Source organism: Bidens hawaiensis, unplaced genomic scaffold (assembly GCF_021521415.1).
Source record: "Bidens hawaiensis isolate Kalapana, Puna unplaced genomic scaffold, B.hawaiensis_p1.1 tig00002343_1, whole genome shotgun sequence".
NCBI lineage: Eukaryota > Viridiplantae > Streptophyta > Magnoliopsida > Asterales > Asteraceae > Bidens > Bidens hawaiensis.
This window is the reverse complement of record NW_027491127.1, coordinates 1,759,845-1,787,191: the sequence shown is the minus strand read 5'-3', so window position 1 is coordinate 1,787,191 and position 27,347 is coordinate 1,759,845. Positions and strand designations below refer to the sequence as shown.

At 37.6% G+C, this 27,347-nt stretch overlaps 2 protein-coding genes across 2 annotated transcripts; one reads left to right on the top strand and one right to left on the bottom strand.

Annotated features, from left to right (window-relative positions):
* The first annotated feature begins 3,945 nt into the window (after window positions 1–3,945).
* LOC143618871 (uncharacterized) lies at window positions 3,946–6,323 on the top strand. The gene is made up of 4 exons (XM_077090939.1): window positions 3,946–4,535; window positions 5,185–5,295; window positions 5,977–6,045; window positions 6,129–6,323. Exons 1-4 carry the CDS (start codon window positions 4,383–4,385, stop codon window positions 6,177–6,179), a joined length of 384 nt encoding a protein of 127 aa, XP_076947054.1. The 5' UTR covers window positions 3,946–4,382; the 3' UTR covers window positions 6,180–6,323.
* Window positions 6,324–7,568: 1,245 nt separating this feature from the next.
* Window positions 7,569–11,873, bottom strand: LOC143618870 (putative pectate lyase 12). Its single transcript, XM_077090938.1, has 4 exons — window positions 11,510–11,873; window positions 9,212–10,118; window positions 8,495–8,697; window positions 7,569–7,888 (listed from the first exon to the last, which is right to left on the bottom strand). The coding sequence occupies exons 1-4, from the start codon at window positions 11,662–11,664 to the stop codon at window positions 7,696–7,698; spliced, it is 1,458 nt and encodes a 485-aa protein (XP_076947053.1). The 5' UTR covers window positions 11,665–11,873; the 3' UTR covers window positions 7,569–7,695.
* Between the last annotated feature and the right edge of the window lie 15,474 nt (window positions 11,874–27,347).

Sequence of the window (27,347 nt, the reverse complement as noted above, 5' to 3'; positions counted from 1 at the left end):
CAATAATCATGGTGTCTGACGGGGTATCAGTGGCCTTCATATTGTTGACGGTATGTTGCGGTGTGGAATTGAAAATCAACAACATCATGAGGTTGTTCACGTCTCCGGCGGAAAACTACAATGGCGTGGGAACACGGGAATCTATTTAGTTGCCACTTACCACATGTGCATTTTCATTTCTTATACTCAACCGTATATTCATTGCCACCATCATCGATTGTTTGAAGCCTTGATTCAACTTGACACCGTTTCTCTGTAACATAAAAAAGAAATACTTATGTTCTCGTGATCTTTGATCACGTGCATTGAACAAACTCTATAAGCGAGGGGGTAACGCCGTATTGCAACCCCATGCAATCTGAGAGTGCATTACATACTCGGCTACATCTTTATTAAGCATGTACTCAATGCGTTCCTTTATAGGCAACAATCTAACAAAACATAGGACATAATTTAAACTTTCAGAGATGTTTATAGTTAGGTTACCCCACATGCGATTATTCTTATCATGCACCACAGTTTAGTTACTATCAATGGAATTTAAGTAATCCCAAGCTTTTTGATTGATACCCTTCATTTGCCTAATCGAATGAAAGTACTTTTTGCGGTGCGTTGTGCTACCAACTACCCAACATAACCTCTTTAAGGTTGCACTCTTGAATTTTTGCCCCATGTTGTATGACGAAGACAAAAACGACGGTAAGCATTAGGCGCTTTCCGGTCATCTAAAGTCTCCAATGAGTTAATGTTTCCTTAATGGCGGTCGGAGATAACACAGAGGCTGCCCATATTGTCATTTACAATGTGCTCCCGCAACTATTGAAAAAACCACATCCAACTTGTACTTGTTTCTTCATCGACAATTGCATACGCCAACGGCAATATGTGATTGTTTTCAATTTTCGTAACTGCAATCAACAACTTACCCCGATATGGACCTTTTAGATGAGACCCGTCTACGAAGATAACATGCTAGCAGTAATGAAAAACTTTAATACTTGCCCGAACACCCAAAAAACGTGTTTGAATACTACACATTATGATGACCCGTGTGGATGATGTAACCATTGTACAATAGTACCCAGGTTTGCGAGTTGTAATGTTGCAAGGTACTTGGGTCAGTCTTTAAAGTTACTGCCCCAACTACCGTAAATACTCTCTATCGCATTTCTTCGTGCAGTCCACGCTTTAGAATACATAATATCAACGTTCAACTTCTCCTTGATGTAAATTTGAACCTTCTTTGCTTTAAAAGTTACATATGCACGAATTTGCGACAAAATATGTGAAGCAACATCTTTGGATATTAATGAGCGATTATTGTTGCTTTCTACTATGGATTAGCAACTATGTGCAGGTGTCCATACATTTATTCTCCATAAGTTGTTATTTCTTCTTTTGGAGGCGGTTACAGCCGAACGTCATGTTGGAGGGGGCTGGATAGGAGTACCATCTTTGTTTGCCTTTAATGTGCGATAATTTTCTTTCCAAAAGGTTGGCTTGCTATCGGACACGTAGAGCTCTCTGTACTTTTCAGCGTTCCACCTACGGACTGCGGACGTCACATCGTCCTTGGATTTAACAAGTTAGTCAACCTACCAAATATTTTAAGAGTTTTAAAATCAAGATTCTCCATTAAAACGAATAAAATGATCCAATTACAATAGAGAGGCGAGTAAGCGGACAACAAGCTGCGTTGCTACCCCTTTTTTAATAGCGAAACTGATTCTACTGAAAATAAAGTTATAAAATATTTATATTTATTATAGTTTATATGTAAAGTGTTAGTGTTTGAAGTTAAATATTTTGTTTTTTCGTATTTAATTTGTTCTTTAAGCATTAACTTTTAAAAATAAAATTAATTATACATTTCGAATCATCTCATTAGATCTTCCCTCCCAACTTATTTATTTTATAAGTTTACTACAGATTATTCAATTATTCTATTCGTTTCTTCTAATATTAAGCTAAATAATCTAGGATAATGAAAAAAAAAAGAAAAAATAAAAAAAAAGAATAAACTTAACTAAAGAACACAATCATAAAAAAGAATCATTTGAGTTATAGAGTATTTGATTGTTTAAATTGTTCGGAAGTCAATAATTATGACTAATATTCACAAACGAACATTAAATAAGTTGATACTCTCACACCCCGATCAAAGGCGGGAGAAAATGTCAGGCCGTAACATATTGATTGAACAGTAGCTCAAAAGACACTAATTAAAGTGACAATAATTATTTAATTACATTAACATTAACCAAGTACACAAATTCAATAATAAAAACAAATAAATCAAAAATTTGTATTTTATAATAAATATCCTAAGATAAAACTAATGTCTTCGATCTTGAACAATATCAACTACTTGTACATGTAGCATGTATAATAAAATGGGTTGTCAACACGAATTTTGGTAAGAATACATAAGTTTTAGTTTACATATATAGATAGGTAAATCACAATTCATATGTATATGGTGAGCATTACAATTCTTATGGAAATGTAAACAACTAAATAGATGTGTACCCGTTCCTATTGATACAAAATCAACGTACTTGAGTAAGTGTATGATCATACTAGATAAGGATGAGATACCAATCACCAAACATAAAATAAACACTTAAGCACATTGAGCATAGTCATAAATCATGCAATCGTCTCACATAAACATAAATTGAATTGTGTTTGAATAAATGTGGTAATAAAACATAAATAATGTAAATAAGATACACATCCCACTCCAAAAATATATAAAAGATGAAAAAAGGGGTATGTAAACTTACCTTAACGAGAGGATTAACGAAAACGAGATGGCGATAAAAATTAAGATAAAAGCGACGAGCTCCTCAGGATACGTCAACAAAAGTTCCTAGTTGTTAGCGATATTATTAATTAATTATAACGAAATAATTATAATAACAAGACTTATGACGAATTTGGGGTTCGATAGGGTTTTAAGTAAAATTGTAATTAAAGCATTATTAGTTTTATTCTTATTAAACTTTGTAAATAATAAGTAATTAGAGAATATAAATAACAAAATAAAAAATATAATGAAACACGATATAATGTCTACTAATCGGTTTACAAAAATGGATTTGGAGACTTTTAGGGTTTAAATATTACTATTGTTATTATTATTATTATTATTATGTGTCTAGGTTTGATTTTCAAATAAATATAATAAATATTAATTATTATCATTAATTATGGATAAGTAAAAACTATTATGGGGAGGTTAAATGAAATTTGTTTCGAACATTACTAGGTAATTAGTTCCGTATAATAAGCGAGTGGTAAAAAAATATTAGCTTCTTTGCTTATATTACTAAAGAAAATATAAGAATTAAAGAAAAAAGAAAAGGAGAGGAAAGAAAATAACAAATTAAAACCAAAACCGGGTCCAGAAGGTGCGAACCCGCGCCCCGGCCTGTTTCAACGTCTTAACAACCACGCACCAGCCATCAGGCCGGTGCTTTAACTTGTGATTGAAAATGGTTGTTATGATACTTAAACAGTTCTTATTCTTAGAACTTCATCCCCAAATTTGATTATAAACCCTAGAATCCGAAATCAGTTTATTTGAACACTGTTGTATTAATTACTAGATATAATGACGAATTGAACGAGACCGAGGTGGTTGGGTTTGTGGCTCGAATACGGGATCAAAACCAATATTGAAATGCTTCTGAGCACAATTAGTTATATGGCTTTGCTTAGAGACGATGTGAGGAGCGTGCGTGTCAAATTACTTGCGTCGTGGATGAGTATTTGCATGGATTACCATATAGATGATTAACGTCTTGGACAAGACGTGAGCAAACATGTCAAATTCCGTGTTTTACGGCTTGATTTGTAGATCAAACTTGAAGAAGAAGAAAAGGATGGGGTGGGGGGATATGGGGTCTGTGAGTACTTTGCAAATTTGGTCATGTTTAGGTTCAAAAGTTGTATAAACTAAGTTAAGAGGTTGAGATTGCACATATAAATAATTCGTTAACGAACAAATTAATCACGACCGACGTGTAACAACATAAAATATGACAATGACAACATTATATACAAGGATTAGAAAATATAGAACATGTCAATTTGAAAAGTAACAAATGTTACAGACACGAAATACGACCAGATTTTAAATGAATTCGACTCGACACAAATAAATATATATATGTCGTGTTAAGGTTAAACTATATAAGTCATCAACCCGTAATCCATTAACCTGTCGAAACAACACAATTAAAATTCATGGTATATCCATTAACTTCTACCAAAAACTCCAAATCCTAAACCTCCACCACCACATCATCATCTACACAATCCATTCATTACATCACCTCCTTAATCCTTAAACATTACTGGTTCAACTCACACCACTAATGTCAAAGAAAACAGGAACTGCTGTGTTGCATACGGATGCCCCATGGCGAGCAGCTTCTTCTGCCACTAAACCCATACCCAAAATCCACTATTCTCCTCTTATTTCAATCCCTCAAAACCCATACACCAATTATGCCATATCTCTTATCAAGGTGAGCTCAATTTTGAAATTAAAGTATTAAAGTTTCAATCTTTTTTATTAATTTGGGTTCGAAAAGGTTTTAAATTAATGTATGAACATGGGTTTATTTCAATTGTGTGTGTGTGTGTGTTAGTATATCAAGATTGGGAATTAGGGTTCTTGTCAAGGTGAGTTCAATTTTGAAATTAAAGTATTAAAGTTTCAATCTTTATGATTAATTTGGGCTCAAAAGGGTTTTAAATTAATGTATGAACATGGGTTCTTGTGTAATTGTGTTATTATATCAAAATTGGTTAATAATTTGTTGTGGGTTTTGAATCTTTTCGGGTTTTTTGCAGCACCCGGATTGGAATTTAGGATTTTACGGGATGTATCAACATGGGTTTAAGAGTAATTGTGTTATATTGAGAATTAGGGTTCTTGAGGATGGAAATTGGTTAATAATTTGTTGTGGGTTTTGAATATTTTTTAATGATTTCGGGTTTTTTGCAGCGCCCGGATTGGTATTCAGGGTTTTAAGGGATGTGAATTGATGTATATGAACATGGGTTTAAGAGTAATTGTGTTATTAGGGTTCTTGAGGTTGGAAATTGGTTGATAATTTGTTGTGGGTTTTCAATTTTATTGAATCTTTTTGGGTTTTTGGGTGGATTTTGCAGCACCCGGATCCGATTGGATATGGGTTAGGGACGGAAGCTATAGTGGAAGCAGCAGGGCCGGAGTGTATTGTTCCTGGACAAGTTACACCGGTTAAACTTCTTGGATTAAAGGTGCGCTTTTATCATTTTATACCTTCGTTCGAATTAATGTTGGTTCGGTACCGAAATAAAGCACGTTTAAATAAAAAGTTAAAAACACAAAATAATATTAGAAATTGTTAGTTGACACTCACTTTTAGGGATAGATGATATTTATTGTGGCAATTGAGCACGTTTCATAGAGGATTCATTTCAAATGTCTGTTACATTATATTTTTGGTTAACTATGGACGATGGTCATATACTCGTATGATCGTTAATATGTGATCAATAATCTGCAAGCCAAGATTATATTGAGTTTAACAGTGTATAGAATCAAGTTGTTTTATTCAAACGAAAAGAACCACAGCACACTTTGCTTAAACTGCCTCTAGTTTGTAATATATTCAAAAATCATAAGTTACTAGTAGTTATTTCATAATTGCGAAGATGGTCTATATTTAATTTTGAAGTTTTATCTTACTCAAGAATCGCGTGTTTTATTGAAAAACATTGATAGAATTTTCATGTTATTTGGTTCTTAATCAAAATATAGATGTAACAGATATCTTTTATCTTCTATTTTGATTAGACGTGTGCGGAATCTAAATTTTAAATGGATAAAAGATTCATAAGAAACGCCTCGAATGAAAGGATTTAATTTTCAAAATTTTGTTCAAGTCTCATCCTGCTTTCTATATGTTTTGTATAAAGGTTTGGCCTATTGAAGTAGACTTGAAGTTTTTGGAACCTGTTGGCAAAGAACTCAGGAATATTGGGAAGGTAAATTCCACTTTTTTTTTTCAAAATACCTTATTAATTGGAAAACTTTTAATATAAAGTTTTTTTTTTGTCATTGTGTTTAGTTTATGGATTCAGCAGTCGAGCTCATGAACAAATCTTTTGATGATCGCTAGGATTACAAGCCGTTAATGAGGTTTATTCTGCGGCATTAAAATTAAGAGTATGAGTTTAATCTTCAAAAATGTTTCTTGTAGCTTTGTTTATGATTTCCTCATCATTCTTCTTGTGTTGAAAAAGAATCAAGAACACATGTTATACAGAAGTATTTATAAAACCTTTGACTTTTGAAGTCAAACTTCTTGTTTAACTCAAGCTCAAAATTCGTATGAGTTCTTTGTTACAAGGTGATCTCGAATCTTTTCTGCTTCCAGTTTATGTGGTACTTGAGTTTAGGAATTGAATTGTTTTAGAATTTCAAGAATTAGAATCGTTTCTGGTCCTCGATAATTAGTTCATTTGACCCGAACGGTCAACTTGTGTCCAATATTATGAATGAAGTAATGTTGCGGAAATACATTATGTATGTGATAATTTCGACAAGCATAAATTGCGGGTTATTGCAAATTTACTTCAAAAGATAAAGTAGTTCTATACAGCTAGACAACCCCGTCTATGATTGTTCATCGCTTCAACCATATATATAATAAACCGAGTAACTTACGATGATATAATGTTTAGCATCATTTTATGATAGATTATTTTTTTAGTTTGTTGAACTCTTTCTTTGATTATATAAAAGTTTAATCTCTTTATTTGTTTCATATAAGGGTTAAAAATCAATACATTTTTTGTTTGTTATGAAAAAGTAACTCAACTTAGAGGTGCGCTTTTTTCTAATACCCGGTTTCGGGTATGAAACCGGGTTTGGGTATGACAGGGTATTGAAAAATCGGGTATTGGACATACCCCGTGTCAGGTCCGGGTTTTGACTCTAAAAGCCATACCTTAAGCATCGGGTTTGAGTCGGGTATAGAAATGGATATTCTAAAATCGGGTATTTGAATACCCTACTTTCGGATATTGAAAAAACCACATTCTCGGGTTTTTGTCAGGTATAGATTGGGTTTAAGGGGCTACACTTTTTTGGGATATTTTTCAAGTATTTTTCGGGTATTTGAAAAGCCCGGTTTCGGGTATTGGAAAAACCTGGTTCCGGGCATAGAACCGGTTCTGGTTTTCGAGTATTACCGATATAAGTCAGGTCTGGTTCCGTGCACGGGTTTTGGTACTTATATGCACGCCCTATCCGTACCCTACGAGTAGGTCGGATACGTCAGGTATAAAAAACCTAGTTCCATGATTTTTTAGATCTGGTTCCTGAGATCAGGTTTTTTTATGTGCACTTTTAACTCAACTTAACTTTCATATATTAGAATCCAAGAATATGTTAAAGGGCCATGACTAGATTGGATGGGTTTGTGGGCCAAACTTGAAGCCCTACATGTGACATTTGTCTAATTTTCATATAAAACATCTGAAAATTGCTACTTGCCAATTTTCTCTAAATTCATTGGTGTACTAGGTGAAGTTAACCAACTTAAAAAAACAGATATCAAAAGAGAAACATAAACCAGAATCCCTTGTTAATTCAATATCAATCTGGAAAACGTTTTTCCAAATGTTTTGTCGTCACAATAACACAATATGATCGCCCGAAGAGCACAAGAACAAGAACGATAGCAACACAAACAAAAAGGACGATATCAAAGTCATCGAATTCGGCCTAGACGTCCCATCGCTATCTTCACCGTAGTCGTTTTCGCTATCTACATCTCCTTCAACATTACCATCAGCATCTGTCCACTTTCCAAGCTTATTACTCCTGCCCATCACCAAAATCAAAATTTTAGTATTACAAATTTACATATAACATACAATATCATTAGTAATTAAAAGGAACTATACAAACCAACCATGAATGGTGGGAATATAATTGACTAATTGTCACTTTAGGGTAAATTTTCAAAATTTTCATCATTGGTTTATTAGAATATTATTTTTACATAAAAGAAAAGTAAGCAAAAATGAAGATAGGACCATTGAGGTCCAAACAAAGACAACAAGAAAGTCAAAAAGTATGTGCATGAAGAGAAATGTAAAGGGATGTCTATTACATAGCTAAAATCATTTTGTATAATCCACTTGTAAATATTTGAAACTATTTGTAAGTATTTTTGTATTTATATATAAATATATCTACTTAATTTTCTAGAGTTTTTTTTTTTGAACTTTTATAGCTATAAAATGGCATGACAACATACTATAAATATACTTAAAAGATAACTATTTATTTGACATTCAATATACTTAAAAGATAGCTATACCTTAAATATCACCGATAACATTTCTAATTTTCACTATTTAGGTATCATTATCAATCACTTTATTATAAGGGATAAATGAAGTTATTTTTGGAAAAAGGATTAACCTGCTACCGAGCACGCCGGCATTCATGGTGAGTTGGTCGATCAATGCCGCCGATTTAGGCTCAACACTATAGGCTTTCTCGTATTTAAGTTCTAACCCTTCACCGGACGCCACAAAGAAAGCTCCATTCATCAGAATATCCCCTTCACTCCTCCAATTCCAACCCTTCCAATGATTCACCGCCGTCTCCACCCTTTTTGTAACCTTTTCGACCAAATTTCCGATCTCAAAATTAGGGGTGAGTATGAAACCGAAAAAGCCAATCCAAAACCGAAACAAAAACTGACGATTTCTCATTAAGTTATGTAAAAAGGTGAACTTACTATTCGGTTTTGGTTTTGGTTGATATAAAAAGAGAAAAAATTTAACCAACCCGAATTTACAGGTTTTTATATTCTATTTGAAATTTTAAGTAATTTATAAGAATTTAATAAATATGTAACTCAAATATTTTAATACAAATTTATAATAATTAACAAAATGATTTAAGCCCAAATCCATTATTTTGGGTCAATTTTTTTCGGTCCAAAGTTTTAAAGCTCAAACGACAAGTGAAAAAAAACTGAAATTAATCGAACCAAAACCAAAAACTCAAAACAAACAGCTTTAAACAATTCAAAAGCCAAAGTTTTGGTATTGGTCGGTTTTAACCCAAAACCGACTCAAAACCATCAAAACTTCAAGCAAAATATCATCAAAAATTAAATTAAAATCTTACCTCTTTCGCATTAGGATTCACGGGAGCAGTATACCGGTTCCCCTGACTATTAATCGTCGGATTCCCACTCCCGCCAATCGCATACATCTCCCACCTCGAATACACATTATTCACAACATGTATATACCCTCTCCGGCACCTAGGCATCCGTTGCACCAACTTTTCACCAAAATGGTTAAAAGCAAGAGTCACTTGCATACCCGAATCCGGCAAGTAATTATCACTATGTCCAAGCAACATCACCTCGTCATGGTGCGAAAACAAGTTATTCGAAATAGTAATCCCAGTAGACCCCATGATCACATCGATCAACCCGTCTTTACAATGTGACAACGAGCAATGATCGATCCAAATGTCACGTGAACCGAACACGGATATCCCATCTCCATCCGATTTTGTTCGGTATCCATAATGTGTTGGACTAGACCGAATATTCGTGTTACCGGATTGGTAGCAATGGTGAATGTGAATATTATGAATAATGACATTGGTAATGTATTGTATGGTAATGCACCCGCCTCCGGTTATGTGAACGTTGGCGCCGCGGCCGTCTAGGGTTTTAAAGCTGTTGAAAATGAGTTCTTCTGAGAGTTGGATGTGCATGTTGGTTGGGAAGACTATCCAGAGTGGTTCGGTTTGGATGACCGCGTACCGGAGGGTGCCTGGTTTGGGGTTGACTGCGTCGTTATCTGAGGAGTCAGTAACGACGTAGTACCGGCCCCCTTTACCGCCAAGTGCGTACTGGCCGAAGCCAATGCCGCAATCCGCGAGACGCTGGCGGTTGAGATGCCAGTCGGGATCACACCGCCAGCAGTCGTCGATTGGGTTGCCAGTCAAACATGAGGTTGATGAGTCATCCGTTGCGTATGATAGCATTTCCCGTCTCGTAATTGACATATTTACCCTCCTGTCACAAGAAAAGGGCATAGGTTATTCCAATATCACATAGGTGATTCAAACACCAGGTGCCCCCATACAAGTCACATAGTGGCTCGTATATGTGTTGGAGTCTGTCTCAGTCTATACGGGTTGTATAGACTAAAAAAGTTGTAATAAAGTCTTGTTCGTACATTTGTCAATTATTGGGCTATATAACCCGTATAACCCATATACGATTCGTATATACATATTAACATACCATAAAGATGGTGTTTGAATATGACGACCCAAAAAAGTCATCTTTTAGGCTTCATGGTCCCATTTGATTTTCTAGTGACCGTTACAAATTTTTATTATTGTAATATGAAACATGTAGGATGATAAATTATTTTTTATGAAACATATAAGATGATAAATATCTTTGTTGTTTACATGCTAATACTAATATGTTATAGTTTATTATAGCCTAACATGTGACAACGAGTTTTCACATATGAACCTGTTTAGACAAATAGCCAAATAGGAAGTAAAATATAGAGAAATAACAAAAATAAAAATAGAAATTAGAAAGCAAAGAAGCACGTATATCCAGAATAGAGTAACAGGGGACCAATGCCATGATATATTGAACAAAGGAAAGTCAAAAGTAGACCAATTATTATATTATTAATTCTTTTTATTATTATATTAACACTGGGCTCAAGTAAACTAAAGGAAAAACATCCATTAATCTTCTTTATAATATTACTTATTTTTGTCTACATGTTTGTCGATTCTTTTAATTACACTAACCACTTTAACTGATTATTAATATCTTTTTTTAACAACATATTTATCCTCAATACTTGATACATAAATGTCTGTTTATTTATGTAATAATGTACATATACAAACAACATACAAAAACCTTAGTGTCTCCTTTTTTCGTTAAATCACTAAAAACTTTTATCTATATCCATACTTTTTGCATAATACAAAAGAAAAAAAAAGCAAAGAAAACAACTAAATTACCACTATATTGTATAATAGAAAAACATTATAAAATAACTAAATTTTAGTGGCTTATATTCAAGTATTCAACCATCAATAGGTATTTAACGGCATTCTTCATATAAATTTATCTAACAACCAAAAATAACAACCAAAAAAGATAAATAACACGGGTCTTTTTAAAAGAACTTTTAGTACATTTTCTCTTAATTTTGTATGTATTATTATTATTCTTTCTTTATTAAAGAGAAAAGAGGATATACTATATAGTGGTAAAAACTTTCAACTTTTGGAAAAAGAATAAACAAAATATATAAAAAAAAAATGAAACACAATAACAAACACATATTGAATTTTTGTGAAAGTAAGGACCTCAACAACTAACAAAATATTGTCAAACTAAGGTACATTGTGAAGAAACAGTTGTACCTTTGAAGATCTTCAACAACAATGTGAGGTGAAGGGTGTTGGCCAGGAAGTGTTGTTACATTCTGGAGCACCATTGTTGCACAAGCTTCTTGAGCAACGTACACTTGTACTAGCAGAGTGTACAACACTACAATGCAGGTTCTTTTGTGTCCCATTAGTGTGGAGAAGAAGGGTAAAATGGTAAATATGAGAGTGTGTTTTAGAGATAGAGAACGGGCTGAGAGTGGTGAGTTCAGTCAGCCTCCTTGGTTGTGACTAGTGAGTGATGATTTATAACTAGAGTAAAAGCAAATGGTGGGATGGGTTTAATTTGGTGGGGTCCAAAGTGTTTTAAAGGGTAGATAGAAAAGAGTGATAGATTGAGAACAAAGTTAGACTCAAGTCTAAATTATTTTACATACTTTTAAGAATATAATAGGAAAAAAGAAGCATGCAATATTCAAACACATGAATCTTTCATTAGAACTGACACTTATACGACTTAGATATGTCTATACGGGTCGTATATATAGTAAAGTGTAATAGGAGACATTAACTAGAAAATGTATGTCTTGTAGGCCATAAGTCATATAGACACCTATACAAAATGCATCGGGATTGTCGATAGGTTGGCTTGCCTATGGTTATCATTAATTCATTATGAATCTACTTATGGTTATGCCATTCCAAGTTTACTGCCAGCTCCTCACTGAATTGTAACAAATTGTATTGTTGTTGGTTTTCAAAGCTCGTCTTTGATGGTAAAAAAAGAATATATGAGTCATAGACATTCATACGAATCATCTATACGGGTCATATTGGCTCTATACGAGATATCGTGGCCTATCCGCATTGAATAGGCATAGGTGTCGGTAACAACACAGGTCTAAAACCTAAGTACATGTACGCCTCATATAAGCTATACGGGTTGCATAAGCCTTGACAGACTTATGTCTAGAAGATGAGGTTGGCGTTAAATTATTTATTAGCAACCAAAACCGGGAAACTAAGAGCAACCCAACACGTACAACACGTTCACATCATATTCCAATTTTTCTTCTACAACACCAAATATGTACAAAAAATAGACGTTATTAATAAATTATTAAATTAATATGTGTGTGTGTGTATACTAGCTTTTGAACTCGTATAATACACGGAATTTGCCAAATAAAAGAGCTAATAAAGTCAATTATTTGAAATAAAGACACAAAATAAAAGGTAAAAAAGAAATTAAATATATAATACTAATAATAAGCACATAATCTCAAATTGTTGTTCAATACTATTATGAGTTCAAAGAAGCAATAAAAACGAATTCAAATGAATTCACAACAATAATACAACAAAAGAATTATAAGTACATAGAATGATTTGGTATGTGTCATGTGAAAGTAACTTCCATGAAAAGTTTTCTTGGTATATGATCATATTTTTTTGTTGAAATTAAGTATGTGATAAATATTTATGAAATAAAAAAATACGGAATTGATGGTTTCCAAAAAGACAAACAACTTGGATTATAATGTTTAATAAAAAACTTGAATTGCGGGATTCGAAAAATGTTGAATTTAGGAGCCCTTATTGTTAAAAAAAATGTTAAATTTTTTTAATAAAAAGTAAGGTATACATTGAGCATAATTATATTTCAGGTATTAAATTGTTGCAAATGATAAATAATATGTGTATAATATCTTAAAATATATTGAAATTGTTGTAACTCATGGGTCAAATCATTTCCATACATGACCCATGAATATCGTAGATTAAGGATAAGAGATAATAGAAGATTAACATAGAAATTTATGCTAGAACTGAATGCGGTTAGTACAACTAAGCATCGTTATTTTTGTTTATTAGTATAGTTAAATGTGTGTGAGAGAGCTGGCTCCACCATATTGGCCCGTTGCTCAGTCTGCATTTCCAGACGTTATGGACTTCACACTCAATGGACATCACTCACAACGCATGAGCTCCGCCACCTAGGCGTCCGCCTCCTTCGAACTTCGTCTAGATGTTCTAGATGAGTGTGTTGTATACGCTCTGAGAATTAAAATAGAAAAACAAAAGGAGTGATAGCATGAGAACAAAGTTAGTCTCAACGATTTCTCATGCTTTTTTTAAAAAAAAGTTCAATTATTTATTTGCATCCAAAACCGGTAAACTAAGGGATCCTGTCTCTCCACTCTTGTCTCTTCTTATATTTTTCTTATTTGTTTGTGATTTGTGATGGTCCATTAAACCGTGTTATGCTTCATATCTCCCTGTAACCCTATGCTCCACGTAACGACACCATGGACCACATTGCATGTGGTATTATAAAATGAACATCATATTATATCAAACTAATATTTTAGGTGTTATATTATCTTTTCAATTCAAAAAGATTCAAGGCTTGGAAAATCCGTTTTTTTAGGTATTATATAACTCAAAACACATGTAATGGGTTATTCCACATGTGTTGAAAAATGATTTTTTGGCATCTATTTGGTATTGTATGATATTTTTTGTTGTTGACTACACATATTAATTGTTAAATGCTATGATATAGGTAAAACAATGCGAAAGATCAACCGTTTTGCTAAATTAAGTGTTTTAATGAACATGTTATGCATGAGCTGGATTATAGTGGATTCACTTGAAATATTGTTTTTATAACGTTCCATGGTTTAGATGGGCAGTCACTCATGGTAGTGGAAGTGTTAGAGACGACGGTGGGCTGGTATGGTAGTTGTATTTGTACATGTGGTCAAAACGCCTGTGATGGTGGTGACAACAGTCGGTAGGAGATTGCATTGGTGGTGAAGGTTGCGACCTATATGTAGTGGCAATGGAGGTAACAACGGAGGGTCGAGGCAGCGTGAGTTTACACTTTCTTCGTTTTAACTCATAATTATACTATGTTTTTTTAACTTAAGGTACAATGTAAAATGGGTAAATCGCGTCATGTAAAAGAGGTTTTCACCTTTCACCCTTGCTAAAGGGTGTTATGGGATGTGTGAATGAATGGGGGAAAATAACCATTACTATCAATTAGGTGGGGTGAGTTATAGATGTGTTATCGGTCTAATATATAATTTAAAAAATCATGGATTGTGACTTCAATGCCCGTGAAACAAGTAGCGCCCTTTCATGTGTTATGGTGTTTGGCGGTAGCTATGTCCACGTGGGTTTGGCGCCCTCTCTTTAACGCTCCATAAATAATATATTATTCTCTACCAAAAGAGAAAGAAGAGAGCTACAAAGAATTAGGAGTTAGATTAAAGTCATTCAACTACCCCCTCTTTTCGTTTTCTGTTAGTCCGCACGAATGGCTTTGGAGTGGTTTAGATGGAGTCCTCTCTCGTTTTAATGGTGAGATCCTTAAGATGGGAAATTGATAATTTTGATCATCATGTTCTTGACTTTTCTTTTTGGTAAAATTGGGTTCCGATTAAAATAAATTGCTTTATTTGGATATTGTTAATGAATAGGATCACGACGAAAATTACGTTGTCGTATAAAGGTATTTCGATGGGTGATTGCATGTGTGCTCTTTGTGGGGTGACTGTTGAAACATCACAACACCTATTTGTATAATGCAAAGTGGCTAGATTGGTGTGATTTATCGTGCATGATTGGGTTAAGATACCAAAATTAAATTACCTTGATTTGGTGAAGGAGCTACTCATATATCCCACCGGGTACACTTCGAACAAAGAGGAATGTCTGATATTTCATCCATCTCGATGGTCACGTGTTGGATGATTTGAAATTCACGAATTGAGTTTTTTTAGGGTGCCCCCTTCTCGGCGTCTAAGGTGATGCATGATATCAAAGCGGCATCCTTCTTATGGGTTAAGCATAGAAGTAATCGCTCTAGCTTAGATTGGGTGAAATGGTGTAAATTTAATTTTGTGAATTTTCCGCTTTAAGTGTTTATCTTGATAGTTGTTTTTGTATGTTCTTTCCTTGTATTTTTCGGGCCTTTTACTTCTCGTAAGTGGTCCTCTTTTTTCATTCAATGATACTGGTATAAAAAAAAAGAGTAAAATGAGGCGCACTTGTCACTAACACAATTTGTAGAATGAATTAATCTTACTTTAATGACTTGTTGATTGTGTTTCAGAAAAAAAAACCATTTTTCATAGTTATTATATGATCATATATACTCATCCTAAAAAAATATTATTCACTTGAAAATGAAGGTAATGGTGGATCATATTTTTGCAAGCACTAGACCCAATATAAAAGAAGTGAAAGGAAGAAAAAAGGGGGCATGACATATGAGATCTAAAATGGCTTCTTTTGGGCTTTCCCATACCACTCTCCTCTTGGAGTCTTGGGGGCAGTGTCTTCCCAAAACATGCTTCTCCTTTTTTCAGTTTATTTTATTTATTTATTTTGAAAGTAGCTTAATTTAAAATTTTTAGGTAAGGGCAAATTATTTTTATAGAACTATTCATAGTCTACTTCTATTAACCATTTTATACTTATAGATTGTCGGATTTGATCATTTAAATACTCAATCTCTTAGAAAAAAACTCTTTACCACCAGGATGTCTTATTTATTAATCTAGTAAATCCAAAAACGACTCATTCGTTAATCGGGTTAAGTATGATATCTCAAAGCCTATTGTTTTTGAGTTATGTTTCAAGTTATATCCAAAGTTGCTTCTTTAAAACAGGGTAGGCCCTGAGACAATGTGGGCCTCACACATCGCTTAGAGCCTGTTAACGCGGGGGCAAAAGTTTTCAAATTATATATGTGTGTGTGTTTATATATACATACTATAACATTAACAAATTGTGCACCGCCTGAAGAGTAATTTGGGCCAATAGTGATAGTTCAATACCCATTTTGTTTAACCTAATTTTTTAAATCCGTATGTGTTAAGTCCAATACCAATATCCTTTTCTTTTTAAACATGTATGTGTTTGAGAACTAATTGAAAAGTTCAAACATTGGCAATCTTGACATTTTACTTCTTTTTAAATATTATATCGCTACGTAACTTTTTTTTGAATATTATCACAATTATCATCGAACTTTAGAAAAAAAATTTATATAAAGACCCGTTTTATAAAACTCGTTTGAGGTACACCGCACACAAAATCTCATAGACAAGCTAAGAATATAAATAGTTACAATGGGAATAGTGGGTTAGTCATGAAATCGGTCTTTTTATTTGACCAGTTGCATATATAGAGGCTCTGGTCTGTCAGAACATAATAGATGATACATACCCTACCTTTGAAATAGTTCTTTTACTCTGCATTTGCAGAACTACCACATGCCTTGTATTTTCCTTGTTAGTTTTGCCTTTAGATTCTACTTTGCCAATACATCATATATTACTTTTTGATCTTTTTGTTATTTTTTCAAAAAGGTAGTAGTATGTTTTATCTTTAGTCATGTGAAAAAACCTTCTTTTATAATCATAGCATACGTGACTTAATACAATACTTTAATTATTTTTTAGTGTCGAATTTGGTTGATGTATCAGTTATTATGGAGAAAAAGAGTATCATCAAGGAAAATTTTTTGGTATAAGTGTTTAGAAAGTGGTTAATCGCTCATAGGTGGTGTTTGAAGAGTGGACACAAATATGAAGTTCGCTACTTGAAAAACCAGACTCCAACTAATTTTCATAAGTAAAATATGAGGTGGCACATTAGAACGCACATTTGTACTTGAGATTTCTAGTTTGCTCGTTAAACAAGCAAGGTCGGCCCTAGTCTGCTCATGTGTCAAGCGAACTTGTATAGTCTTCTTCTTCAACAAGCGGATTACGAATCTTAAATACGTGCGTACGTTCCAATGTGACACCTCATATTTTGTTATGAAAATAAATTGGAGCCCGCTTGTTAAATTAGTGAACTAAGTATCTGTGTCTACTCTTCAAACACTCACCTACGAGCCTTTAACAACTTTTAAACCCCCTACTTATACAAAAATTTCTCATTAAGGACATGCGAGTCTTAAACGTAGATACAATAATCTAGTTCTTGTATCATTAGCTATAACGCGTTGTTAGAAAGTTATTATAAGGTGAAAACCATTCATAGATACGCGAGTCAACAAATTAGATACTCGAATATGATATGCATATTGTTCATTACTTGAAGAAACACGGATCACTCCTCGGGTATGGGTCCTGGATCCAATGAGTCCACAGGGTACAATACAATAACTACTACCACGATATAAGTAAGGCTTTCTAAAGTCCAATGACCGGAACCTGCAAAACAGACACCGTGAGTCGTGTTACAGGAAGGACAAGAGGGGGGGTCTTCCTGTAACCACCCTCCGGCGTGAGAATCAGTAACGTTCGTAAATGGAGAAAGTACTGAAATGTAAAGACTAAGTGTAGTCAAAATGTGGGTGAGTGAATGAATACCTCATACCGTTTGACAAGGTATTTATAGCCGAAGGATGATGGAAGATGATTGGGACAGCTGTCCTCTTCTAGAAGATCTTTGATAACCGCCTGGACACGTGTCTTCTTGTGATAGGTTGGGCTAAACGTCCCATGTGCATGGGTATAACAACCTGGACACGTGTCACCGGCTGATAGGATGGATCGCACCCTGACCATGTGCACGGTTATAACAACTTGGCCACGTGTCCTTTGTTCATTGGTTAGTGTGTCACGTATTCCCTAAGTAAGAATCATGAGTCTTCTTCTAGAGAGTACTTGAATGGTGACAGCTGGCCCGCAGGCACTGTCCTCCAGTTGCTATGCGGACAGATGTCTTGTCCTGCGGAAGACTTCTGAGGACGCCCGGATGCTTCCGCGCGTGCTACGAGGACGTTCCTCCTCTATCGTGATATGCGGGTGACCCATGTGTCCCGCGGGTGGCTTATAAGAGGATTCTATGTGATCCGCGGGTGGTACTTAAGGGTATTTGGGTCTTTTTGGTACCTTACCTCTATAAGTCCCCCCAGTCCAGTGTTTCTTCCGTGTGAAGTCTTTATGCGGGTGAAATTCTGGACTTAATGTGTGCTGGGGATTTTTGTTGTTCGAAAATTAGGTAGAAAATATCTTCTGTTGGTATGGATAATCATGAAAAAAGACAAGTTGACCACTCGCAGGCGCGTGAATAGGTGATGGAACGTTTTTGACGACTGTCACTGTACCCGACTGTACAACTTTTTCTCTTTTTCGAATTTCCCGCGTGACGTGGCAATCACTGATTGGGTGATGAACTTCTCTCTCCACTGTTCGATCCCATCGCATTGATTGCGATGGGTATAAATAAGGAGAAACTCCTTCTTTTTAAGGTTTTATCGCTCTTTTCTTCTGATTATCTTCTTAATTTTCTCTCTGATAAAGCATTGAACTTTCTTATATTCTCTCATCAGATCTTTCTATAATGTCGAATGTTCAAACTGAGGTTGACGAGACAGAAGTCGCCTGGGACTATGCAGAGTATGAAAAATTGTTGAAAACTTATGGTATTCCACCCGAGTGGGAACCAGAGTTCCCTTCTATTGGTTCTATAGCCAGTTTCCCACCGCCTGGGAAAATGGCTTTGTATGCCGATTACTTTGTTTATGGAAATTTTCATTTTCCTATAACAAAATTTTTGCAGAGATTGGTAACTGCGTATGGGATCCACTTATCCCAATTGCATCCTCGTGCTATGATGCGGATTCGTCACTATGAATTTGTATGCATAGCACGTGACATGGTGCCACACATTGACCGATTTCCAGTGTTTTATCATCTTGCTAACCGTAATGGTTGGTACACATGTCAAGGGTTTTCCGATCGGAGTATCGGATATGAAGTTGAAAAAGGGTCCAAGGACTGGCGCAACAAGTTTTTTTGGATTTCTGAGGACGTGGTACCGTTAGATATGGTCGCCGCCCAGTAAATTCTGCCCTTCCTGACGTTGTTACCGCTGCTCATGAGGGCCATGAATGGTATCGTGTACTCACAATGGAACCGACACCCATGCGAGCCTTTCCGGAAGAAGCTCCAGTGTGGGCGGGCATGAGCCGTTTGTGGCCAACAGAATTTATGGAGCCCATTTTCGTCGACTTGAATGAGCGTAAGTTTCCTTTTACTGTCTCTTTGTTTGCTTGAATATTTTTATGATTAAGCTCCTATCTTTTTCAGGTCGGAGTTCTATGATTAATGCTCTTTTTGAGGACAGAGGGTGTGTCCGAAAAAGTATCCGCGAGGTGGGGGACCAACCCATACTTGACAAAACTAAGTCCCATTTTCTGTTCCCGAAGAAGGCCCGAACCTTCTTGAATACGACTCTTTTAACTACTTTATATGTCATGACTATAAGGCAGTTTTAAGTTTTATGTACCAATAAGGGATAATGAGGGAGTATAGCCTATTAATTTCAATTATTTAAGAAAATAAAAAATTCGCATACCGCACTTTTTTGATTAACAGGTCTTATCGTGTCTTTAACAGGTACCCAATTTCCAAACCTGGTTCGGGCTGAACCTGTAATTTCAAATGCCACCTTCGAAACACGTGCGTATGTTCTGGACCCTCCTCCCCTTACTGTCGTTACTTCCGATGGAGCGATTGTCATATTATCATCAAGCGATGATGATGGAGATGTTTCTCAGCGTTCCACTTCGGAAGAATAAGAAGACTCTGATGAGGGTACTTCTAAATTTTCCTCTGTCTCGTCTTTGTTAGCAGAATTGGAGAGAAAAAGAGCTTTTGTAGCTTCCCAGACGGGTCATACAAACGTAGAAGCTGCGGATACTGAAGCGGGACCATCAAAGAAAAACGAAAAATTCACCATCCCAAGAAGCCACAGTATAGCCTTGCTGATCGTCTTGACACTGTTGAAGGTGTGTGTCATCTTTTATTGTGTTCTTTTTTATAAATGTTTGGCTAAGTGTAACTTTGTTATGTAGATCCGTTAATTTTCAGTGAGGAAATATCAGAGAAGCTATCCACACCAACTCCACATATTGACAAGCCATCATCCCCTTATTCAAGAGGAGAGGCGGAGGATAGACCTTCTACTCCGCCTAATGTTACTGGTATGGAGGACTGGCCAACCTCCCCTTTGGTTGATGTTACTGTAGATGAGAGGATGCCAACTCCTCCAACTGGTGTTTCAACAGAAGGTCCATACAACCAGTCTGGTCGTGATACCCGTTTTGATTACTTGTTTCAGGGTAGGGGTGGCACTGGTGATCAGCAGGACAATCCTGCTGTAAACGAAGAAAATGTTAGAAATGTGGAGTCTTCTCCTCCGCAACAACCTTTTTCTACCCCAGCTCGCCTTAAACCTTCGGGTTCCCGTTATTACGGTGATACAGGCTTGGGAGACAAACATGAGTTGTTTGTTCCTCCATGGGGCATTACTAACGGATCCCGGTTCTCCCAAGCTAGAACTTGTATGGATTTCGTTGAGCATTGTACACCACCTGCTGAGATGGCATATCAACGCGACCTTTCCCGCCATGATCTTCACACGAATGTGGCTTATCATTTAGCTAATGCTTTGGCTGGTAGCCAGGAAGTGTTAAGCGAATGGCGTACTTTGAGCGGGAAGGTGGGAGAGGCTCGCCGGGCGACTGAGGTTGCCAAGAAGGAGGCTGAGGAGCATCGTATTGCTGCCCAAACCGCCAAATGGAAACAATCTGATGCGGAGATCGCCCTTAAAAACGAGCAGGATCGCAATGCAGAGGCTGCTCTCCGATGGAAGGAAGCCTGTGAAAAGCAAAATTCTGTTCTTGAAGCTGCTCGAGCTAAGGCTCAGAGGGAAAGAGACGAGTTAACTCGTGCTCAAGAGGCTAACTCTTCATTAGAGAATCAAGTAGCTCTTCAAGGTGCACGGATTCACGATCTTGAAGCGGAGCTAAAGCTGCAGAAGAAGCGGGCCGAACTTAAGGATCAAAGTGCTACTGAAATTCAGGCTGCCTATGACTCTCTCTTTCAAGCTCATGAGGAAACTATTGCGGAAGCCAAGGAGTTCCGAGCGCGGGCAGAGCGTGCGGAGCAGGATCGTCAGTGGTTCCTTGCTCGGGGAGTTGATGCTGTAAGTTAAACTTTATCATTTGTTGTTTTATTCTTACCTTTGGTATTGGGGACTTATGTTTTTGTCTTAACAGGTCGTCCGCCATATCAAAGGAAGTAAAGACCTGAATGACAGCCTCGCCAATGTGATGGCTGCTTCTTCATCCCTCGGGCGTGTTATGGGTTTCCATGAGGGAGTGAACTACGCGCGAGGTAACCGCACATTTAAAGATCATCCGCTTTATGGCGTAAACGTCAAACAAGATCGTGTCAACCGGGTTAAGGAACACGACGCTTTAGTCTTCCCTCTACAAGATGTGCTTCCAGAATTTGCTTTTGCATATGACGGCGTACAACTTTTGAAGACTTATCTTGGGGAAGACTCTGAGGATGACTCTTCGGAAGACACGTCGTTGAAGGGTCCGGAAGGCCCATCCACCTCAAACCCTTAGGATAGGTTTACCAATTTTATCACTTGTAAATTTTTTCTTTTCCTTCTTGTAATTTTTTGGATCATTAATGAGGAATATTTCTTTTTGCCCTTTTGTGACCCTTATACTGTTTTTAATATCTGTTGAGAAGATTTTTATTAAGATCTTCAACTTTTTTGAAATGTTTGAAAGTTTGGATAACTATGGTGACGTGGCGGAGAGAGAAATTTCTTGAGGGTAACTGAAAGACGTATATGACGCCGCCGACAGTCTGTTTTCACTATCTTGAATTTCCCACCTGACGTGTCAGTCATCTGACGGTCCGCGGTTTCTCTCTCCTCTGGCACTTTATGGATCGCATTAATTGCGATGGGTATAAATATGACCTTTGTGGTTTCCACTTAATCTTTATCACTTTTAAATTTCTTTTAAACGCTCGAGATTTTCAACCTTCTCTTAGATTTCTTCCCTTTTTCTGTGATTTCTTCATCTTACTGTTATTCCGATGGCTAAAGAAAAGAAGAGTACCCCTACTATCGACGAGGTTGCCGTTTGTCTTAAAGAAGAAGACTATAATGATGTTGTCAATGTTTATGGATTGACGACGGAGTGGGAACCAGAACTTCCTGCTAGTGGTTCTATTGCTACTAGTCATCCTTCAAAGAAAATAGTTGTATACATAGACCACTTTACAACGGGGAACTTCCGGATTCTGATTACCAAATTTGTCCAATCGGTCTTGACAACTTATAGGATTCATCTTTCCCATATCCATCCCTTCGGGATGTTGAGGATTCGACACTTCGAATTCTGTTGCCAGACCCACAACCTTGAACCGACTGTTGGCATGTTCGCCGTTTTTTACAAGATGACCTTCCATGACGGATGGTACAGCTTCGCGACTGTGGAGAAGAGGGTTATAGGCACGGAATGGCTCTGTAGCCTCCATGGCTGGAAACCTAAATTTTTCTGGATCCGAGAGGATGTTATTCCTTTCGCGATGCATAAACGGAAGGCGAAAGAGGCTATGCCAGTGGTTGTGGCCTCCGCCCATGAAGATCAGGCATGGTATCAAACGCTGATCTCCACACCGACTCCCATGCGCCCAATCCACGAAGGGGCAATGGTGAGTGCGAGGATGAGCCGATTGTGGCCATTTCCAACTCTGGAACCGTACTACGAGGAGACCGACAAGAGTAAGTTTGTTATCTCTGTTTTGTCATTAAGAATTTTCTAATTTGTTTTCTTGCTTTTTGTAGGTGAAGGCTCCGCCTTTAGCACTTTGTTGGATCGCAAGGGGGGAATGATGGTGCGCCGCCCAATCGATAAAAGGGATGCGTCCTTTCTTGAGCGCACCCGTTCTAATTTCGTGTTTCCCACAGCTTTCCGCCCGGAACCCGAAGTTTCCGAGGCGATGTATGCCAAAGGTGAGGCGTATGTTAAAAATGCATCCAGAAAGGTGAGGGCGCTTTGAAACCCAAACATGTGACTGCTATTAGTTCCAGCGGAGTGATTGTGCTCTTCTCTTCTAGCGAGGAGTCGTCACTGTCTGGAGAAATATGTTCGATTGATGTTAACAAAATTATGGGCTCAACTGCAGGTCTCACCCGTCAACGAGCCGTGATTATTCAATCAACGGGCCAAGATGACGCTACCGCCACTGTGGAAGTTGAGGGTCTAGGACCCGATGATGTTACTGCTGAAGGCTAACGTCCGGTCGTTGACGCGGGTGTTTACAAGGCGGCGGGTAAGCGCAAGGTTAATCCTGTGAAGATTGCCTTAAAAAAGAAAAACCCCAAGAAAACAACTTCTTCCGCCTTGGAGGCTCGTTTGGAACAACTTGATGCAGATGACCCTTCGCTGGGTATGTAAAGTTTACTTTATTTTTTATCTGTTTTGAATTGGAATGTTTCTAACCCATTGTTAATGTTTTTCAATGAACCTGGATAACCTTTCTGAAGGTATTTCCGGTTTGAAGGATTCTCCAGTTCGTCCGCCACCACCGCCTCTTAACACTGCCAAAGATCCGGTTATTGTGGCGGATGACTCCCCACTGAAGAAGAAAGAGGCCGACACCGCTGTTCATGCTAAGGTGTTGCCTTCTCATAATGTATAGCACTTCAGGAATCAAGGAGGTATGAGCACATTTCCGTATGCTTCTCCGACTTCTCTTTCTCCTGAGGAGGAAGACCCCACCCCTCATCAACCTAACTGGTCCTTACGCCGAGATTCAACATTCCGGGATGTGGACGTATGCTTTGAATTTATGGGGGAGTGTCTTCCGCCTGGTGAAAAGGAGAGACGTCGCCTTAGTGTTCGCCAAGAATTGCTAAACTCCCATTCTTACTATTTGGCGAACACTATTTCCACCACCCATGAAATAACCAGGGATTGGTTGGTGATGAATGAACAATGGGATGAACTGGCGGCCTCTGCTTCCGATGCTAAAGACGAAGCTAGAGAAACCGGCCAGGCCCTGGAGCCGGAGAAAGCTGATCGGTCTGCTGCTGAGGAGGCCAAGGTTACTCTCCAAAAGCAACTGGATAAACAATCGAAGATGATGGCTAAGCAGACCAAGTTGCTGGAGGCCCTTCAGGCTGAATCGGTGGCCAAGGACAAACGCTTGGCTGATCTAAATGCCAAAAGCCGTGATCAAGCCTTGGAATGTGCTAAACATAAAATGGAACTTGTACGGGCCAAGGCGGACCAAAAATGGCTACTGGTGGAGGTGATTCCCAAAGTATGCACCTTTTACTTGTCATAAATAATCTATGTGTTTTTAGAGTTACTTATATATGATTGTATCAACAAGTCATTGCCGATGTTCGAGCGAGTGACGAACTTGGGAATTGTGTTGCTATCCTCCTCAAAGCTTCGAAGCAAGCCGGTCGCCAACTAGCCTTTCAAGAAGGTTATCAGTTTAGCTCGACTTCTAAGCTTCCTGCGGAGTATGTGTTGGCCGGCAAAGATACTGTTGCCATTTTGAAGCAGAAATCAAAGGATTTTGATTCTTTGAAATTTTCCTTGACGGAGCAGATATCCGGGCTTGCTGATGAGGAGGATAGCATTCAGCAATTACAGACTCTTCTTGAACTTGATGGAGGAAACTAAGAAGAAGAAGAAGAAAAAGGAGATGCTGAAGATGCGGAAGGCGAAGGTGCGGGGCCTAATGATGGCGCATCATAAATTTTTTTGTTCTTGTAGCTTGACTTTCTTTTTTTTTTCCTTTTTTTTGTTGTAATCCCATTTGTGTAAACGAAGAAGGTTTAATTTTGCATCCGGTACACTTTGTTTATTTGTCGTAATATAAGTGTTTTGTATGATCTTCTTTGTATGCCAATAAAGGATTACGTGATAATGCAAGTCTCAAATGACTGAAATGAAAATTTTCATAACTAGGGCAAAAGCCAACTTACAAGAAATGAAATTACAAAGGTTTTTAACGTCTAGCTAGGCGCGTAGGCCAAAATAAAAACCAACTAAATCTAACATTTTTTCAGTTGGGCCCCATTCCAAGTTCTAGGGATCTCCGTCCCGTCTAACCTCTCTAACTTGTAGGCACCCTTAGATAAAACTTACTGAATTTTATAAGGTCCTTCCCAAGTTGGGGCCAACTTGCCTAGGAGCTCTTGCCCTGAGGCTTCATTTTTGCGGAAGACATAGTACCCGCATCGAATTCACATCTTTGAACCCACGTGTCATAATATTTTTGCAACTGTCGTTTGTAATTATGCTCGCGGATCAATGCCATTTCTCTTCTTTCTTCGAGGAGGTCGAGGTTCATCAGGAGTTCATGATCATTATCCTTAATCATAAGAACTCTGGCGGATGGGATGCCAATCTCGGCGGGAATCATGGCTTCTGTGCCATATGTTAAACTGAAGGGGATTTCGGAATTACTGGAATTCCTATGAGTGCGGAAGGCCCATGGTACATGGGGCAATTCGTCCACCCATCCCGTTCGTTCCGTTCCCAATCTCATTTTGATTCCTTCTTTGATTGTCCGATTGGTTTTCTCGACTTGACCATTCGCTTACGGTGGGCTACGTAAGTGAAGATTTGAAAAATGTGCAACTCTTTTAACCATTCTTGCAACCCAATGTCCGCGAATTGTGTCCCGTTGTCACTAACTAGCTCTAGAGGGAGGCCAAAACGGCATATGATGAATTCCCACAAGAATGTTTTAATACTTACTGCTGTTATAGAAGCAACTGGTTTGGCCTCCACCCATTTTGTAAAGTAGTCAATGGCTACTATCAAGAATTTGACGCGTCCGGGGGCTTCAGGGAAAGGTCCCATTATGTCCACTGCCCATTTCTGGAACGGCCAAGCTGAAGTGACTGGGACTAACTCGTTCTTTGGTCGAAGCGTGTTAGGAGCATGGCGTTGACATGAATCACACTTACTGATTTCACGTACAACATACATATGCATCCTCGGCCAGTAATATCCAGCGTTTATAACCTTTGCTACGACCATCCGCGGACCCGCGTGAAGACCACAAATGCCTTCATGAACCTCTCTGATTAAATAATTCGCGTCCTCGGCATCTACACATCGAAGTAGTGGGCCAAGGAAGGAACGTCGGTATAAATTACCGTCAAGTATCTGGTAGTTCAAGGCTTTGTGCTTTATCTTCCGGGCCACTGCTTTTCCTTCCGGAAGTGCCCCGGATGAAAAGTATGCTACAATTGGTGTCATCCAGGATCCTACTCCCGTTTGGATCACTAAAAACTGATTTTGCGGAACAGACGGGCGATCTAATACTTCGATGCGGATGTCTTTGCAAAAATGTTCGAAGTTCGTTGAGGCCAATATACTGAGAGCGTCCGCTGATTTGTTTTCACTTCTCTTTATATGAATGACTTTGCAAGAAGAGAACTGGAGCATCAAATCTTTCGCCTGTGATACATATGAAGCCATGATATCATTCTTTGCTTCATATGTTCCATTGATCTGTCCCGCAATCAACATGGAATCCACTCGGGCTTCTAAATGCTTAACCCCAAGCTTTTTGGCTATCCGCAAGCCTGCCAAGAAAGCTTCATACTCTGCCTCGTTGTTGGTACTTTTGAAATCCAGCTTTATGGCATATGTAAACTCATGGCCTTCGAGGTTGACTAGCCTGAGGCCTGCGCCACATCCCTCACTGCTTGAAGCTCCATCCGTGAATAAAGACCAAATCTGTCCCACTTCTGGAGGTGCTTGGGGTTGTTGCTCGATTAAACATTCTTTTTCTTTGTGATGCGGAACTTCTGTTACGAAGTCCGCCAACACCTGTCCTTTGATTGCTGGTCTAGGTTTGTACTCTATTGCATGTTCACCTAGCTCGATGGCCCATTTGGCCAGTCACCCAGATAATTCAGGCTTACTGAGAATGTTTTTTAGCTTGTATCCGGTTAAAACATTGATGGATCAAAAAGGAAATATGGGCCTAAGGTCCAT

What these genes read in the sequence shown, in the direction of transcription:
- LOC143618871 (XM_077090939.1), top strand. Translation starts at nt 4,383, where the DNA reads ATGTCAAAGAAAACAGGAACTGCTGTGTTGCATACGGATGCCCCATGG. An exon ending in TTAAACTTCTTGGATTAAAG is followed by an intron (nt 5,296 to 5,976) that starts GTGCGCTTTTAT and finishes TTTTGTATAAAG; the next exon opens with GTTTGGCCTATTGAAGTAGA. An exon ending in AACTCAGGAATATTGGGAAG is followed by an intron (nt 6,046 to 6,128) that starts GTAAATTCCACT and finishes CATTGTGTTTAG; the next exon opens with TTTATGGATTCAGCAGTCGA.
- LOC143618870 (XM_077090938.1), bottom strand. Translation starts at nt 11,664, where the DNA reads ATGGGACACAAAAGAACCTGCATTGTAGTGTTGTACACTCTGCTAGTA. An exon ending in TGAATCCTAATGCGAAAGAG is followed by an intron (nt 8,698 to 9,211) that starts GTAAGATTTTAA and finishes TTGGTCGAAAAG; the next exon opens with GTTACAAAAAGGGTGGAGAC. An exon ending in GCCGGCGTGCTCGGTAGCAG is followed by an intron (nt 7,889 to 8,494) that starts GTTAATCCTTTT and finishes GGTGATGGGCAG; the next exon opens with GAGTAATAAGCTTGGAAAGT.